The sequence below is a fragment of the Candoia aspera genome, chromosome 5 (genome assembly GCF_035149785.1).
Source record: "Candoia aspera isolate rCanAsp1 chromosome 5, rCanAsp1.hap2, whole genome shotgun sequence".
In the NCBI taxonomy this organism is placed as follows: Eukaryota; Metazoa; Chordata; class Lepidosauria; order Squamata; family Boidae; genus Candoia; species Candoia aspera.
Genome location: NC_086157.1, coordinates 9397867 through 9414680, shown reverse-complemented (window position 1 = coordinate 9414680; position 16814 = coordinate 9397867). Strand labels below are relative to the sequence as shown.

The 16814-nt window shown below is 37.8% G+C and overlaps 1 protein-coding gene across 2 annotated transcripts in view; it reads right to left on the bottom strand.

Moving 5' to 3' along the window:
- Nucleotides 1-4363: 4363 nt before the first annotated feature.
- NAA16 (N-alpha-acetyltransferase 16, NatA auxiliary subunit) overlaps nt 4364-16814 on the bottom strand; it is a 38819-nt gene continuing 26368 nt past the window's right edge. Inside the window, exons 12-20 of one of the 2 annotated variants that reach the window (XM_063304563.1) lie at nt 15666-15818; nt 13149-13277; nt 11731-11944; nt 10314-10507; nt 8950-9058; nt 7439-7537; nt 7166-7309; nt 6529-6626; nt 4364-5787 (exon numbers count right to left, since the gene is read on the bottom strand). In XM_063304563.1, coding sequence (XP_063160633.1) covers nt 5587-5787; nt 6529-6626; nt 7166-7309; nt 7439-7537; nt 8950-9058; nt 10314-10507; nt 11731-11944; nt 13149-13277; nt 15666-15818 — 1341 coding nt within the window. In that variant the 3' untranslated portion in view covers nt 4364-5586. Of the gene's footprint in view, nt 5788-6528; nt 6646-7165; nt 7310-7438; nt 7538-8949; nt 9059-10313; nt 10508-11730; nt 11945-13148; nt 13278-15665; nt 15819-16814 lie in introns of both variants that reach the window. The other variant, XR_010068043.1, reaches the window with a different exon arrangement.

Sequence of the window (16814 nt, the reverse complement as noted above, 5' to 3'; positions counted from 1 at the left end):
TTCTGTTCTGTTCATTTCTAATTAATCAGCTTTTGATGCTTTCTTTAAGTCTTCAAACAATGATTCTGGCATAGTAAAAAGTGGGGGGAAAGTTAGGGTAATTGGAATGCTAGAAGATTAAGCAGCAAAATCAGATCAATCTACTTTTTAATTTAATTTATAAATAACTTGCATTTGGCTTCTTGTTTTACGACATTTCTTTAACTGCTACTGTTGCATGATGATTTCCACAGGCATTAGGTTTTCAATACTGCAACAAATAAGATCCAAAAATTGAATTAGAGTCACTGCCTATCAATGAACTTTAGATCTCTTCCAGTTGCAGAACTTTCTACGCCTCATATTAGGTGTCCTTGTTGGGATCTCATGAAAAACCATGATTTTTCACTATTAAAATTCGCTACGGTTGTATTTAAATGCATACTCCCTTCACATGCAAGGCAAAAAAGTTTAAAACTTTTTGGAAGAAATTGCCCATTTCCAAACTGCTAATGAGCCTGGCTCTGAAAACCACCATTTTCTGTATTCAGATGTAACTGGAGGTTGCCAGATGTTCCAAACCACAAAAGTTTAATGTCCTTTCATGTAAAAGAAGGAGAGAGAAAGCTTGAAGCTTGCAGCAATGCATTTCGTAAAGGGGAAATGCATTGGTGGACTCCACTAAATGTATGAAAAACCAAGAAAAGACCCCCACCAGCAAAGCATCCTGCATCGTGCTGTGGTCTGAACATACAAAGTAAGCTGGTTTCAAATACATTTATTCAGACATGAATATCTAGGTCAACAAACTGCAGCATGTTGTTCAGACACTTGTTCTTCAATATATTGGATTTCAACTTTCTTCTGCTGTGTAAAATAATTTAAATCTTTGTGATGACTTTAGCATCTCACACCACTGGACAGGTGTGTGATTTTACATTATTCTGTCCCTCCAATTGCTCCAAAACTAGCTGAATTTTTATATGGCTTGACTTCATATTATGTTAACTTCATGAGTTGTAGCTGCATTGATTGATTGTCTCTAATGCCATCAAGTTGGTGTCGACTCTTCGTGACCACATAGGTAGATTTTCTCCATGACAATCTGTCCCTAGCCTAGTCCTTCATGTCTTCCAATGGTGCACTCATTGCCACTGTGACTGAGTCCCTCCACCTTGTTGCTGGTCATTTTCTTCTTCACTTTCTTTCCACCTTTCCCAGCATCACAGCCTTCTCCAGAGATCAAGGTCTTCACATAATGTGTCTGAAGTATGATAATTTGAGACTGGTCATTTGTGCCTCAAATAAGAACTCTGGGTTGATTTGTTCGATGATCCATTGGTTTGCTTTTTTGGCCATGGTATTCTCAGGAGTCTTCTCCAACAAGTTCAAAAGCAGTAATACTCTTCCTATCCTGCTTCTATCTTGTAGCTGCATTAGAGATTATTATTTGCTTTCAGGGAGAGAAGGCAGTTCGATCTGAGACCACAACATGCAAGTTATTAGTGGACTTCCAGGCACAGTTCAAGTGTTGGCTGTCACCAATGAAGGCCTAGATGGCTCAGAGCCTAGTTATTTACAGGACTCCTTTCTTCAAGTATCTCTCTCTGTGAAGGAATGTGGATTAGGGAACAGGTTAGGGGCAGATCATGGAGGAAATCTATCTATATGGTCACAAAGAGTTGACAATGATTTGATGACACATAATCAAAGGAACGTAGAGCTGTCCTTGGGGAAATATAGAATGAGGAGATAACCTTGATGAAGGAATCAATGAGCCACTAAGGAAAAATGATCTGCCCCTAACCTGGTTAGGGGTCCAACTCAGTCCTGAGAAAGTATAAAAATGAGAAAGAAACTCAAAATAACCCGACTTTGAGTTTGTTGGATATAAGGGAAATTCTGTTGGACTTCTAAGTTTCTGTTGTTATACCCTACAATAAAGGAGCATTCCTGTAGTCCTTGTGGTGTTATTTCCTGACCTAGCCTATTTCAAAGAGCTGATGTTGCCTGCCCTATAAGATCATAGCTTGGCAAGAAATAGATATACAATTTTAGAAGAAAAGTGGGGGGGGCATCAAATTTATTTTATTTAGAAGAAAATGGATAAAATGTAGGTTCTCTAAAAGCAAGATGGGCTTTAATTCTATGCCTCTATTAATTTAGTAATGCTCTAACCCAGGGCCTCCCCACCAGGGTTCTGTGCCACCCTAAGATTCCGCAAGAGGCACTAAGGGTTCCCTGGGAGGCCACAATTTATTTAAAAAATTATTTCAAATTCGGGCAACTTCACATTGAAGAGGTAAGTTTCATTCTTTATTTTTAATTTAAGAACACTGTTAATGCATATCTACAGACCTGCACATGAAACGAATATAATAATTTTGTAACTTCTGGCCTCTATTTGAGCCAGAACGTGCAGGGATTCCCCAAGGCCTGAACAATATTTCAGAGGTTCCTCCAGGGTCAAAAGGTTGAGAAAGGCTGCTCTAACCAATTACTTAAAACTGATGTTGATTATGGAAATACAGTAAAACCTCATATTCATGACTAACTGGAGAAAAAGTCATGAACAACCATTAAGTATTAGGCTATTCGCATAAGGACATCACTACCCAAATGATGCAATTTGCCATGCAAATGAGGCCCGTTGCACGTCAAGCCAATTATATCCAAGTCTGCTAATTTGAACCTTTACCATAGTTTTTCATTTACTGTTTATATACATCTATGCAAGGGATAGAGTGTGTAAAATTAGAGAAATTACCTCCCCACCCCCAAGAGGGTGATGAAACTCATGTAAAACCTTGTTGTCAATCCTAATTAGTAGACTAGATCAGGAAACTGACTGGCAGACTAGAACTCTACTTGGTTGAGATAGGCTATCACAACAGAATCTTACAGATTTGATTGTGCTTTATTTATCTCTTTCTTATACCCCACTGAATCAGCGGGGAGCTAGTTTGAGTCTCTTCCCAATACTATCTCCCTTCCCAGGACTTAGGGAATGCTTCTATCCTCTTTGTTTAAATAAGTTTCTGAGTATTTGCTTATACACAGGGATGTAACATAATGTAGCATCTCCCTCTCTGAGAGTTTAAGGGAAGGTGGGCTGTATGTACTATTCTAGTTTACCATTCTGATTTTTCATGTAGAGGTTCATAGTTTCCACACCGAAGTTCACATACCATGTACCATTCTAGTTTTTCATGGAGAACAATATACCCATCTTGTTAGTAGAACCTTCTCAGAAGTACCTTACTGAAGATGGAGTCAGAATAATGGTATGTTGCAAATTTTCTCCCCACAGCACAGTCATTTGAGGGTCTAATTATGCTTGAGGTGATTACAAATATATTTGTATTTTTAGTTGTTACGGATACTTTTCACTGAAGAGGCCATGTGCCCTCTAGCGGAGAAACACAGCATGTGAACATAACAATTGCAGAATAGAGCTGAGTCTAACCTTCAGCATTCCTTATTTTCCAATCCTGGGCAGTTCCCTCATTCCAACTTTTCCAGCATATCTAAAATCTGAAAGGTCTCCTATCATGAGTTTACCACTTTTAAATGGCACAGTGGGGATGAGGCGCTAATTAGTACTCAACATCTAATCAACAACCCATTCCAGGTGGACACCGATGATGTATCTACATTGGGTGAAAGGCATCCTCTTCTTCATGAGGCCTCTGTAAATTTTAAAGGTCCTGTCTTTAACCAAGGCATGGACACCAACCACCAATAAAAAGTGACACTTTTCCACAAAAGGCAAATTAAAACAGATTAAAATGGCTACCGTTATTCTGAGTACTTTCACTGTAATATAGTCATAGGCTTGAAAATACGACAAAGGCCGTAACTATATTCTGTTGGTATAAACACAGAGTACCAGTGGCAAGTATACAAAATTTTGATGGAGACATTTGACACAGATTCATCCTACCTCGGATTAGTAGACACCCTGGTAGGTGTCTCAGACTCAGCCTACGCTCAGATGCTGCTCATAGATGAACTGCCTTCTGTTAGGAGTACATGTGGCAAGGTTTAATGCAGCAGCACAGAAGATCCACCGGACCCTGATGGGTCAATGTTCCAGTAGCCAAACACATTTTATCTAACTATAATTCATTTAAATTTTAGGTATTATCACTTCTTTTTAATTTTAGATGTCATTATACTTACATCATTTTTGTGTCTATTTTATAATCTAAGTATAGACTGCACCCTGGACCTCACTCACAGATGTTAGTTAGGTTGTTTTATAAAGTATGTTAACTTTGTCTTAAATATTATTTTGTTTATTATCTATTAAGACAGATTTATATATATTCACTAAGCACCCTGCTTGTACTGGTCTACTACCATAAGAAATAGATTGATTGAGTGAAGTGTACAAAATAATTTATTACAGCATTACATTGTTGACTTTTTACAGTAAGTTTTCATTCAACTATTGATCCTAACTAGATGACAAAGGAGATTGTCTTAATGACATTTATCTTGGTAAAACTTCCCTTTTTTAATTTTGCATAGGACCTAAGTAATCTTAAATATTTACATTACTCAAAAAACATGAAAACAAACTGGTTCCATTGTTTTCTTCCAAAAAAAAAAAAAGAATTCTTTATACAAGCCACAGTGTATTTTTACTTTTTTACATTTTCATGAATAGTTCATTTATCTCCTGAAGAAAAACCTTTAAAACAACTGAATCAAAACTTTGCTATGTTGTATGTGAAATGCATTTAGATTAACTGACTCATAAAAAATAAACAGGGGAAAAGAAAGGTGAAATGCAATTTATAATTAAACTTAGTTGTGCTTTTTTAAAAATAACATCTTAACATTAATGGCTTTAGAGCATGTAAAACAACAATACTTTTGTAAATATTGATTTCAGGATCATTTCTTGAGAATTTTAATGTAGCTCACTGCTATTATTAAGACAAGACCATATTCTCCATTAACTATATTTTTTCCTCGGTTTTTGAAATGAAATGTTTTAAAATTCCTAAGTAATAAAAAGGTATCTTAATAGTCATAATGGCAACTTAATGGTATTAAGTGTTTAACCAATTGTTGAACTGAGTAATTATGAACCAAAATAATTTACAGTTTTAAAGAATACATATTCCAATTTAAAAATCCAAACAAGCCTTTCCAATTAATCAGCAGCGTTCCCATACAACACTATGAGACTGACACACTATGCCAGCACCTATCAGCACGACCCGTGCTTTGAAAGAAAAGCTGAAAACAATGAAGAACACATGTGGCGTTATATCCACCCTGGTTTGCCAACTTTCCCATCCAGGGCTGTCCAGGGGTGGGGCAGGGCGGGTGAACAAAGTCAAGATGGCGGCATCTTCTTTGATTCCCCCATGGACATCTCTGTGTTCCATCTGTTTTGAAAGAAGGTTACTGTATTTATTGGTATATGCAGTAGAATTTATGGGTCCGTGATTTAGAATAGAAAGATTCATAGCTGTACAAGTATGAATGGAATCCACAGTGGATTTGCATCCAGTTGCCTGGGCTTGACATCTGAATTGTTCCAATTAGATCCTGCAGAACCCTCACCCATCAGCAGCCAGTCTGTCTTCTATTTTAAATTTCATTGGATAGCACATCATGATTAATGGCTGTATGATTCATTGGTGCAAAGCAACTCTCATCTTCATTGGTGGGAGAGATAAAGGCAGACGCTAAAGGGAACAGTTTGTGGCATGCTGTCCGATACCCTTCGCTCTGGCTGCGGCATTCTCCAAAGGTGCCATCGAGTAAGAAATCCAAAACCGTTGTTAAAGTCTGCAGAAACACACAAGCAGAAACGTCAAAAGCAGAAACACCATCTCTGACAGCCTCTTCTTTTGAGTATTGAAAAGAATATCCCACATCTCTTTCCTTTTCTACCGAGAACCAAAATACAACATTCTTTTTGCCATAAGACAGAGTATCCAAGCCAAGCCACTAGGCTAACACTAAACATTTAATTAGCAATCAATTCATGTTTGTTTTTTATTACTTACTTAAACATTTTAAAGAAAGAATATAAACAAGGAGAAATAAAATACAAGTACAAAAATAAAAAGGTAAGATAGACATAAGTAAACAAGGAATCTAAAATGTCATGTGGATCGCACATAAATTATAAAATGCATTATAATACTTTTTGAAAGGAAAAATTAAAAATCACTATTAAGCTGTAAACTAAGGATACCTGGCTAACACAGTACAAATCCACCAACTAAAATCAAAAGCTATTAATACATTACATCAGTACTGGGAATCTAATTTCCCATGAAACTGAAATATAGACTGTGTGTGTAGAATGTGGGATGTGGTACAAACCCCTGTATTAAGTTGTGGTCTAGGAATGCTTTTCAGTCAGAACTTAATTCTACATCAGATCTACTTTTTACATACAACGTTATACTGGACATCGAAGCACGCTCCTACGAACTGGCCATTCCTTCAAGAAGGCATCTAACATGTATTTAAAGGGCAAGTTATCTGTGATCACAAACTAGGAAAAAAAGCTGCTTTTACCTTCACATTTCTGTCTCTCATTGTTTCATCTAGTCTAGTAGCAATCGCAATTGCTTTCTCTTGCCTTGAATTATCCAGGAAATACATCATTTTGGCACCTCCAAGAGAAAAAAGCAGCTTGTTAAAAGTAAGAGGAGGTTTTAGTTTTATACAAAGAAAAACCCAGCATTTTCTTAATCCATTTGAAACAATTATGTAGACAGTATCTTACGATGAAAAAAATGGAAGATGTTCAGTCTGATCTATTATGCACTACAGGAATACATTCATTTGCCAGATGCCATTATAGCTGATCTGAGACAAGCATCAGCAATTTTTATTACATGGAAAAAGATCTTTCTGCTGATGGCATTATTCACTGAACTCTGAGACAACTAAATTAAGACGCAGTCACAACCACACATAGACGTATTTTTTTTCCCTCTCTCTATGAACAGTAAGACAAAGTTAAGGCCCAGGTAGTCATCAGAAGTCATCTAAGTAAAATGAAAAGATAATCTATCTTCTTCATTGCTCAATCTATGCTTGTGACCATGTACTTTACAATGCAACACAATGGCAATGAAATTTATTCATTTGTTTTATTTATTCCTACAGTGAAATTAGGTTTGTCAGCACATTGCCAGTCAATACAAACCTGAGAGCAGGTGCCATATAGAGGTAGAATTGCGTTTGAGAAATTCTTCATTAAAACTTTCCAAATCTTTGCTAATAAAAATCTTCTGCATTTCTTGGGTAAGAACTTTGTTCACAATTTCTGGCAAATTACTATGACTTGACACTAAGAATATAAAAAGAGAATGTTATTACCCCGATCCAGGACGTAGGCAAAGGCATACTCTTTATTTTATTTCAGGAAACTCGGCACAATTTTACGGCAAGCAAGCTGATAATTTTATTTTGTACTTACCACACTTAGAAAATTTAATCAAACATTCATGGAGCCAAGGGTTATTGTCATCAATAGCAAAAGCTCTTTTAACTGACTGCAACATGAGCAGAAACTTTCCTGCATAAACAGAAAAAAATGCAGTATTATTACTTAAATGAGGCGATCCAGTTGACATCAGTCCCCGTGGGAAGGGGCTTACAATAGAAAACAGACCCAGGGTGGTCAATGGAAATAGTGGGTAAACAAGGGGAAAATGCACAGTTATTCCAACTGCCCTTAACTCCCAGCCCGGGAGGAGCGTTGAGTCAAAGGTTTCACAAGCCACGTGAATGTTCAGTTAAGATTTTCTGAGCAGTTAAGCCCAAACTTAAGGAACAGAAAAGAAGAAAGAATGGAGTTGTTTGAGAATAGGGAGTTTTGGACCTTTGAAGGTGGCTGACTAGAGAAGCAAAGATTTTGCAGGATACTGAAAATGGGGAGGTGGCGTGGAGAGTTTTCAAGATAAAAGGCATGAAGCTGGATGTTATAACCAAAAGCCCATCAGGGCTGGGCTTATTGGGAATGTGTTAGCAGAGCAACAAGGATCTTCAATCATTTTGGCAGCTGAATGCTACATGGACGTGCAGGGAGCAAGCCCTTAAGAGAAGCCCACCACTGCCTTGAGTATAGATTCCATTTTTTTCCAGGGGACGTATTTTTGCCGTCTTTAAAGTAAAAACCTATATCCTACGGGGGTAGACAGAATGTGGAAGAGGAATGAGGCAAGGGGGAAAAGGAATCAAGAGAGAAAACTTAAGGACCTGCTTGTTCAACTGGACTATATAAATTACAGTAATTACAGAAATACTGTGGATTACATGGCAGTCAAGCATCTTTATTACAGGAAGTCCTTGCTTTACGACCATTAGTTTAACGGCAGTTCAGAGATATGATGGGGCTAAAAAAGTTACTTACAATCTGTCCTCCAAGTTACTACCGTCACACCACCCCCACGGTCACGTGACCGCAATTGGGGCGTTTGGCAGCTGGTTCATTTACAACCATTTGCAGCACCCCACAGTCACATGATCATGATCTGCAATCTTACCAGCCAGCTTCCAACCCAAAAAAACAATTGGAAACAATTGATTCGTTTTACAGCTGTCATAAGTTGCTTTATGTCCGCGTGACTTGCTTTCTAACTGCCACAAAAATGGTTGTAAAATCAGGTCTAGGCACATAGTGCCTCACCTAACAACCGTATTGCTTAGCGACCAAAATGCAGGTCCCTATTGTGGTCGTTAAGCGAGGACTACCTGTAAGGACTAATAAATTTAGGCAGCAAATGAAACATATTTGACCGTTATTATAGCAATCTAAAATAGATTTAATTAAACTAATCTAGAACTTCTACCCGTATTCTGTACTGATAATTCTAAGATGCTAAACTATTAAATATGTATTGATCAGAATGTAATATTGGGAGAATGTACAGACATAAGTGTTACAAAATCATCTGCTTGTCATACTTTACAGCTGCATGTATTTACCTTTCCTAAAATATATTTCGAAGGCTAATAGGTGGGTGTCTATGTTATCTGCCACAAGATTCTTCAGAGGTATAAGAAACTTAATGGCCTCCTCCAACGGATTCTCAACCTGTTTCGACAAAAGAAATCTCAGTAAGTTACAAACAGGAATATGAGAAAGTTAATTTCAAAAGAGTAAGCTTGTTATAATTTGATGCCACAGTGTTTGCCTTCCCCCCTTTTTATAATATTTGAGTAGTGTTACTCCTAGGGTAGAGAAAGATCAAAGAGGATTGGTTGAGGTGCTCTATCACTTCAGAAGACATCTGATATCTTGACTCTAATTTCCATCTACAGGGAGTCCTTGCTTAACAACCATTTGTTTAGTGATGGTTCAGACTTACTATGAAAAAAACTGCTGAAAAAACCCGACTTACGACTGGTCCTCACACTTATGACCATCACAGCGTCCCCAGTGTCATGATTAGGGGCTTGGCAACCAGTTTGCATTTATGATCATCACAGCATCCTGTGGTCATGTGATCACCATTTTTACCTTCCCAGCCAACTTTTGGCAAGCAAAATCTATGGGGAACTGTGTGATTCACTTAACAGCCACGCGGTTCACTTAACACCTGCAGCAATTCACTTAACAACTGCTGCAAAAAAGGTCGTAAAATCAGGTTGGGTTTGCTTAATGACCACTTCGCTTAGCAACCGAAAGTCGGGTCCCAATTGTGGTCGTTAAACGAGAACTACCTGTACCCCAATATCCAATCAAATTACTTGTCCAGCTATTATCTAGGGATTGAAACTAAAAGCAAGCATCCAAGTTATAGGGATTGGTTAAGACAAAACTTCTCCCAATTGGAAGAGGAAGGGAGAAAGCTGACCAGTGAAACACTTACTTCTGATCTCTTACTAGAACAGCTAAGAATTCTCCAAAAACAGGAAGGTCCCCAAAATCAGCTCAAGCACATTGGAAATTAGAACATTTCACAGTTCACAGAATAAGGTTAGATGAAATGCCCAGGCAGATTTGTTTCCTAGCCCTTCATCAGCCTGAGAAAGAGCATGCTGGCCTAAGTTTTAGGCTTCTGTCTTGGGGCCCCATGGGTGTTGCCAATCATAGTTATTTATTTTTTGTGAGTTAGATTTATCCCCTGCCTTTCCTCCAGGAGAAAAGCCCTCCCTTCTCCAGTTTTCCTCACGAACACAGCGATGCCGCAAGGTGGGTTGGGCTGAGCGAGAGCAACCCACAGCTGCCTGGTAGCAGGCTAAGAAAAACCGACCCAACCCCTCGTAACCGTCTTCCTTACTCAAACCAGTGAAGGAGAACCCTTCTCAGCAGGTTAGAAGTAGGCAAAAGCAGGGCCCAAGTTTACCCTTTCCAGTTTGTCGGGGACCAATTCTTCCTTGGGGCCGCTGGTTTCTTCCTCTTCTTCCTCTCGTCTCTTCTTCTGATTCTTCTGCTGCCTCTCTCTTTCCGCATGCTTCCTCTCCTCCTCTAGTTTAGCTTTTTTCTGCGCTCGTCTCTGCTTGCTGAGCATCTTCTTAAGTTCTTTGGCAGAAAGGTTCTCTGCAGAAAACAGAGCGTACGTTTTAACATGAGCTGAATCAGCGTCAGGAGAACTAGCATGTAAAAATGACAAAGGCAATAAAATACAATTAGCTATTGCATTCAGCTGTAAGAGTTCCTACATACCCCCACTTGCAAAAACAGTTAAAATACAATAATTAATTGCAAATAAGAAGAGATTCAGCAGGGTCGAACAGAGCTCTGGATTCAAATGCAAAAAGGGTGCCAAAGAGGGTGAATTCCTTAAACCCAGATTTCCTCAGATTTCTGCAGTGATTCCCAGCGATCCTAGGAAAAGAAGCAGCTGTTTTAAAGAGTTAGTCAGCTGCTCTGAGGCATATTTTTGCCTTTGAATCCAAAGGACTGAACTGCCTTAAAATTCAGAGTATACGCAATGAATCAGCAATGACTGGGTTTAATGTTCTGGCAGAAAGGGAGGGTTTTCCCAACAATCATTGGTGAGGTCACTTACGCCTTCTGTGGCCAGCCAGAGTCTCATTTGGAGAACAAATGGGAACTTTCCAGAAAGGCCCTTTTCTATCCCTCTGAACTTGCTTCAGCAGTTTATAAAAACAGCAGCAAGGCAAATATAATACTCTTTCAGAGGCCTAAGAACCATACCCTACCTCAGCCTTTCCTTCAAAACCACAATCAAGGATACCAGCACAATGTCTTCTTAAAGACATGGAAAAGCTGTGGCTGATCTGTATCATTTCAGCCTGTTGGCAGGGGCTAACCTAAATCAAAGGCAATTTGATTTATTTATCTATTTATTTTTTGAACTTGAAGGAACGTTTACCACTCTCGGCGGAAAAGATAAAGCTCAAATATATGTTGCCAATAAGTCCAGCTGTCTAGCTGATGAACATCATGTCCAAAATTATTTTTCAACTACTACTTTGTAAAACTTTTAAAATTTATTTTAAAAATTCTTCAATTACAAGCGTTTAGCAGTAACGTATATGCTGATTTACAACTGTGTTAGATTCTTAAAGATACCCTAATTATTCCCAGGGTTTTCTAAAACACCAAAATAAAATACCTTTTCTCTGAATAACCCAAAATAAACGCACTAAATCTACTTCTGCACCAAGCTGAAACTTTATGAATGAAAACAAAACAAAAACAAAACGTAGCTTTTAAATTCTTAGAGCAAATAACCCGATTTATGGAATCACCTTTTGGAAATAAATTCCACTCGTATCTGACTACAGCTTAAATACCTGAATTTACTTCTTGCTCTTTGCTCTCATTGGCTAAGGGGTTGTCATGAAGCTTCAAGTAAATTTCAATTGCTGATCGAGCGGCCTTAAAATAAAAAGTGTGTTTTCTTAGAACATCTTCCAACCTCAAGAGGTCAACATAGGCACGCAGGGTCATCTTTCTCATGCAGTACGTATGGAAGTCAAACTGATCGTCTGTGATCTCAAGAAAGTGCTGAAACAAAACACAAAAAAGCAAACCACTGCCATGATGCAGTTAATTTTTTAGGTTTCAGTGAAAAGATGGTATATTGCTTGTCAGGAATTAGTGCAGCCTTTGCTCAACCTTTTGACCCTGGAGGAACCCTTGAAATATTTTTCAGGCCTTGGGGAACCCCTGCCCATTCAGGCTCAAAGATAGGCCAGAAGTTGGAAAATTATTTTATTTGTTTCAAAGGTAGGCCTATATATATATGCATTAACAGTGTTCTTAAACCAAAAATAAGGAATGAAAGTTACCTCTTTAATGTGAAGTTGCCCGAATTTGAAATAATTTTTAAAATAAATCGTGATCTCCCAGGGAACCCCTGGTGACCTCTCGCGGAACCCTGGGGTGCCACAGGACCCTGGCTGAGAAACCTTGAACGAGTGTACCACAATGAATTTTTAAAAATCTAACAATGAGAAATACTTTTTCAGCATTTCTCCAGAATGGGGTGGGCAATGCAACCCCCAACAAGAAACCCAGAGACTGTGCAAAAGACTTGAACGATCTAATATTGGCCGTATGAATTTGGGCAAAAACAACAACAACCTAAAACGTACAAAAGGGTGGGAGTGGGAATGTGAAGCCTCTGAAAATAAAACTTCTTCTTTATCTCTTAAAAAACAGAAGAAAAGATGGTTTACGCTCTTCCAGTTATGTGGCTCCTTGGCTAAAAACAAACACACCGAGATGGGTTGGGCTTGACATGTGGAGCAGAAAAACGTTGGTAAGGTTTCCCCAAATGCATTTGTGTTTCACTACAAATTCAAACTTTACTGATCAGAGTGTTTAGTGCCTGCTGCTGATTTGTGAAGGTGCACTCGCTCTTGAGTTAGCTTTGAATTATGATGAAGCAATAATCAAATACACAATCTGCAGAAGGAAAGAAGGCTTCCAACTTCATAAGGTCCTTTCAAACACTGCAACTCCTGTGAAGGGAAGATCAGGTGTTTTTCCCCAATCAGTTTAAATCAGAAAAGTTTTCTTAGAGGAGCTGAGAATATGGTAAAGGAGACCAATTCTTCTCCCCTCCTGTTTGATTTTGTTTTGTGGCAGGGTCCTTTTAAATTCAGGATCCTTTCCTTTCAGATGCTCTTCGGTTGGTGACTAATCAAACCCATGTCCATTATGGGAAGCGGTAATCAGGAAAAAGGCTATCTGTTGGCTGACTTACCCTTTCCACTTCATGGCACTGTTTCAGAGCCTCTCCATATTTTCCTAATCTTTGAAAAGCTAAAGCACATTCTGTCTGGAACCACATGCACTGCATTTCATTGAGATTCTCTGTTGCAGAAGTCCCTTCCTGAAAATAATAATAGTACTTTAGGAATACTTTAGAAATAGTCTTATCCAGTATTCTCAACCTTGGGAACTTTAAGATATGCGGACTTCAACTCCCAGAATTCCCCAGCCAGCCATACTGGCTGGGGAATTCTGGGAGTTGAAGTCTACACATCCTAAAGTCATCAAGGTTGAGAAGCACTGGTCTTATCTATCAACACATCCTGTAAGAACACTTCGGTAATCTTATGCTTCATCGCCACCATTATCATCATCATCATCATCATCTCTATAACTCTGTCCTTTTTCTTACAGTCCTTGGAAATACTTACATTTCCTCCTGCAAATTACAAATATGTTACAAATAGATTTTATTTAAAAAAATAAATTTCCCCAAATTCAGCCTCCAGCCTGTTTGGACAGCTTTCCAGGGAGACTGCAACTGATTCAAGTTTTATTTTTAAGAAAGGGGTTTTCAGAATTTTTAAAATTTGATCTTTAATTTTTTTTCATTGTTCTGTTCTGTCAAGTGGGAGACTGTGAAAGTGGCAATATCAAATTGGAGAGGGCAGTGGAAACATTCAGTGTCAGACGGGGGAAGAAATTAAGGAGCTACAGGTAGGTCACAATTAGTGTGAGTTCAAATAATGCAATACTCGATTCAGTGTGAATTGTAAATTGATACCAGGTTGCATTTAATGTGACCCAAAATTCAGTTAATGCAAGGCTAGCGCATGCCCAATGGAAGCTAGTGCATGCGCTGCAGCAGTTGGGGTTTTAGATGCTGCTAATCTTTGTGGGCACAAAATGGACAAAAGGAAGATTCCGTCATAGGAAAACAGTACAAGTTTTAAAAAGAGGCTCATTATTACATTAGAGCAGAAAACTGATGTAACTGAACAACACAAACATGTTCACAGCAACGCTAAAATAAGTGGTTAGAATGCCTGAATCTATGGTGGAATTTTTTTGCTTTTATCTGGCTTTCTAGAACTACTCTGTGACGTTGTTAACCATAAATTTAAATGATATGTATATTCTTTTAATCCTTTACTGTAATATTTCGGTAACATACATATAAAAATTAATGTTTACATTTTTTCATTGCCTATTTCTGTCAAGCTGGAACCCCTCACCCTATTTTCCATAGAAATATCACTCTGAATAGTGCAAATTTGAATAGCGTGACCATTTGGAGGGATTCATTAACTGCTCTGAGACCTACCTGTATTTCAAAGTGATTAAACAGTATTTGTCATATATATGAGTTGCAAATAATGATAAGCATAATGACTGCCGGTTCAGGAACCCAAGGAATTGCATAAAGAGTTCTCTAAATGCATTATTATAAATGGTTACAGTTGGAAGAGATCTTGTAGATCATTTAATCCAGCCCCTGCCCAGTGCAGAACTCCACTACTATAGTCTGTCTGTCTGTCTGTCTGTCTGTCTATCAGATTTCATCACTGCCCATCTCCCCCAAAAGAGGGAATCTGGATGGTTTACAATAGAGCTAAAAAGATTAAAATACAATAAAAACAAGATATATTACATAACGTATAAATGTAAGCGTAAAGTATCCTCGATATAGCATCTTTTATACAGCATCCTTGATGGAAGGTCATCTAGCTTCTATTTAAACACCTCCAGCTAAGAGAAGACCAGCACATCCTACGATTAAAAGCACCCCATAATCCCAACCACACAGGCTGTGCGCATTCCCCTAGAAACTGGTCTATTGAGTTCCACGGCATTTATCCACAAATGCAGGATTTCCAGCTAAGAAAATCAAGTGAATCTTTCACTTAATGAACAAGGCTGTAAGTCGTAACTCGCACTAGCCTTTTGATAACTGGAGAAATATTGATCTTGATAAGACAGAGAAGCATAAATGCAAAATGCAATGTAAAAACTGCAAGACGAACATATAGTAATTGCATGAACCGGGTGATCACGAACATGACTTGAACTGGAGGTTATTTAAAAAAAATTGGATGCAGTCCTAAAAATTCAGCAGTAAATCCCACTGCGTTTCAAAAGTTCTCATTTGCTAGGGAAATACCACTGAAAATAGAGTGGCTTCCATTACATTGTTCAACTTCATGAATAATATAATAAGGTTATATTTGCAACAAAATTATAATGAAACTATTCCACGTTGCAATCAAATTTTTAAGGCTACAAGGAAAACTAAGAAGGCTGTTCGTCCTAGAAGTTAATCACTACGTCTAAAGTATATAGGCACAATTAAAAAAAACAGCACCACTTTATACTTAACAGGCATCTGTATATCAAAAGTGTATTTGAAAGGATTTGGTAAAAAAGTTTATAATAGCAGATGCATTTAAAAAAAAAGAACGAAACCAAGCTTTAATGCTATCAACATTTGGTAATAATTATTTTTTTTTACCCTTGTGAACTTGGAGCACATTTCTTCAGCATCCTTGAACATGTCTGCACGCAGCATATACTTGGCACACTTGGAATTGATGAATCTGTCTGCTGTATCTAAGGACTGGGCCTCATCCATCCACTTGGCAGCTTCCTTGAGGTTGCCTACATGCTATTGGGCAAGTGAATCTATTTTTAATTTCATTGCCCATAACAAGTACACTGTAAAATAAGATTTTTAAAAATCTTCCCTTTGCTCGAAATGTTAGAAAGATAAACATTACAGTCATCTTTATCATACTTCATTATGTGAAAAATAAACTCAGAATATTCTGATAAAAATTTAAAAGATCATAATTAGAAAACTGACACAGTTGACAAATCCCATCAGTAATTACAGAGCACTAGAATGTAGAACAAATCTAAACACGTCTATCTTTTAGGTCAGAAATAGCAAATAACTAAAGATAAACACTTTCAGAACACATAATTCATTATTTAATGGATCTTCCACTTCTATTCATCTAATACATAGGAAACAATATGTCATCCATTTGTACACATACTAGCATATCATTACGTACTTAATACACAAATAAAAATTTGGAACCATATTTAATCTACATGTACAGACATTATTTAATGCTATATATGCCCTAGCCTAGTAAAATGTGCCATCTTTCTGTTTTTTCTTCAATGCCTTTTTTCTATTCTACTTAGCAGAAAAAGAAATTTACTGTATTTAAGACCAGTCCAATTTGTGTAATTCTTTGGGTTAATTTGCCCATCTCTCCAAGTTTTGATTGACTGTGAATTCAGGTCTGCTTATCAAGGAAGTTTCGTTTGAAAAGCAGACCAATTCCAATGTTTTCCAAGCTCTGTACATCAAATAACTGAATCAGCAATGTAAAAGTTCATTATCAATAATGAGGAATAGAGAAGCTAAATCCTAACTCTCTTTCTTCCAAATATTACAGGTTCAGAAGTACTGGCACCCTAACATTATGTTCTGTCCTGGGATGACACTCGTGTGGTGGGTATCACCCCATAGATACAAGTAGTCTTCACTTAATGACCACAATTGGGACCAAAAAGCGAATCCGACCTTTTTCACGGCAGTTGTTAAGCGAATCACTGTGGGTGTTAAGTGAACCATGTGGTCATTAAG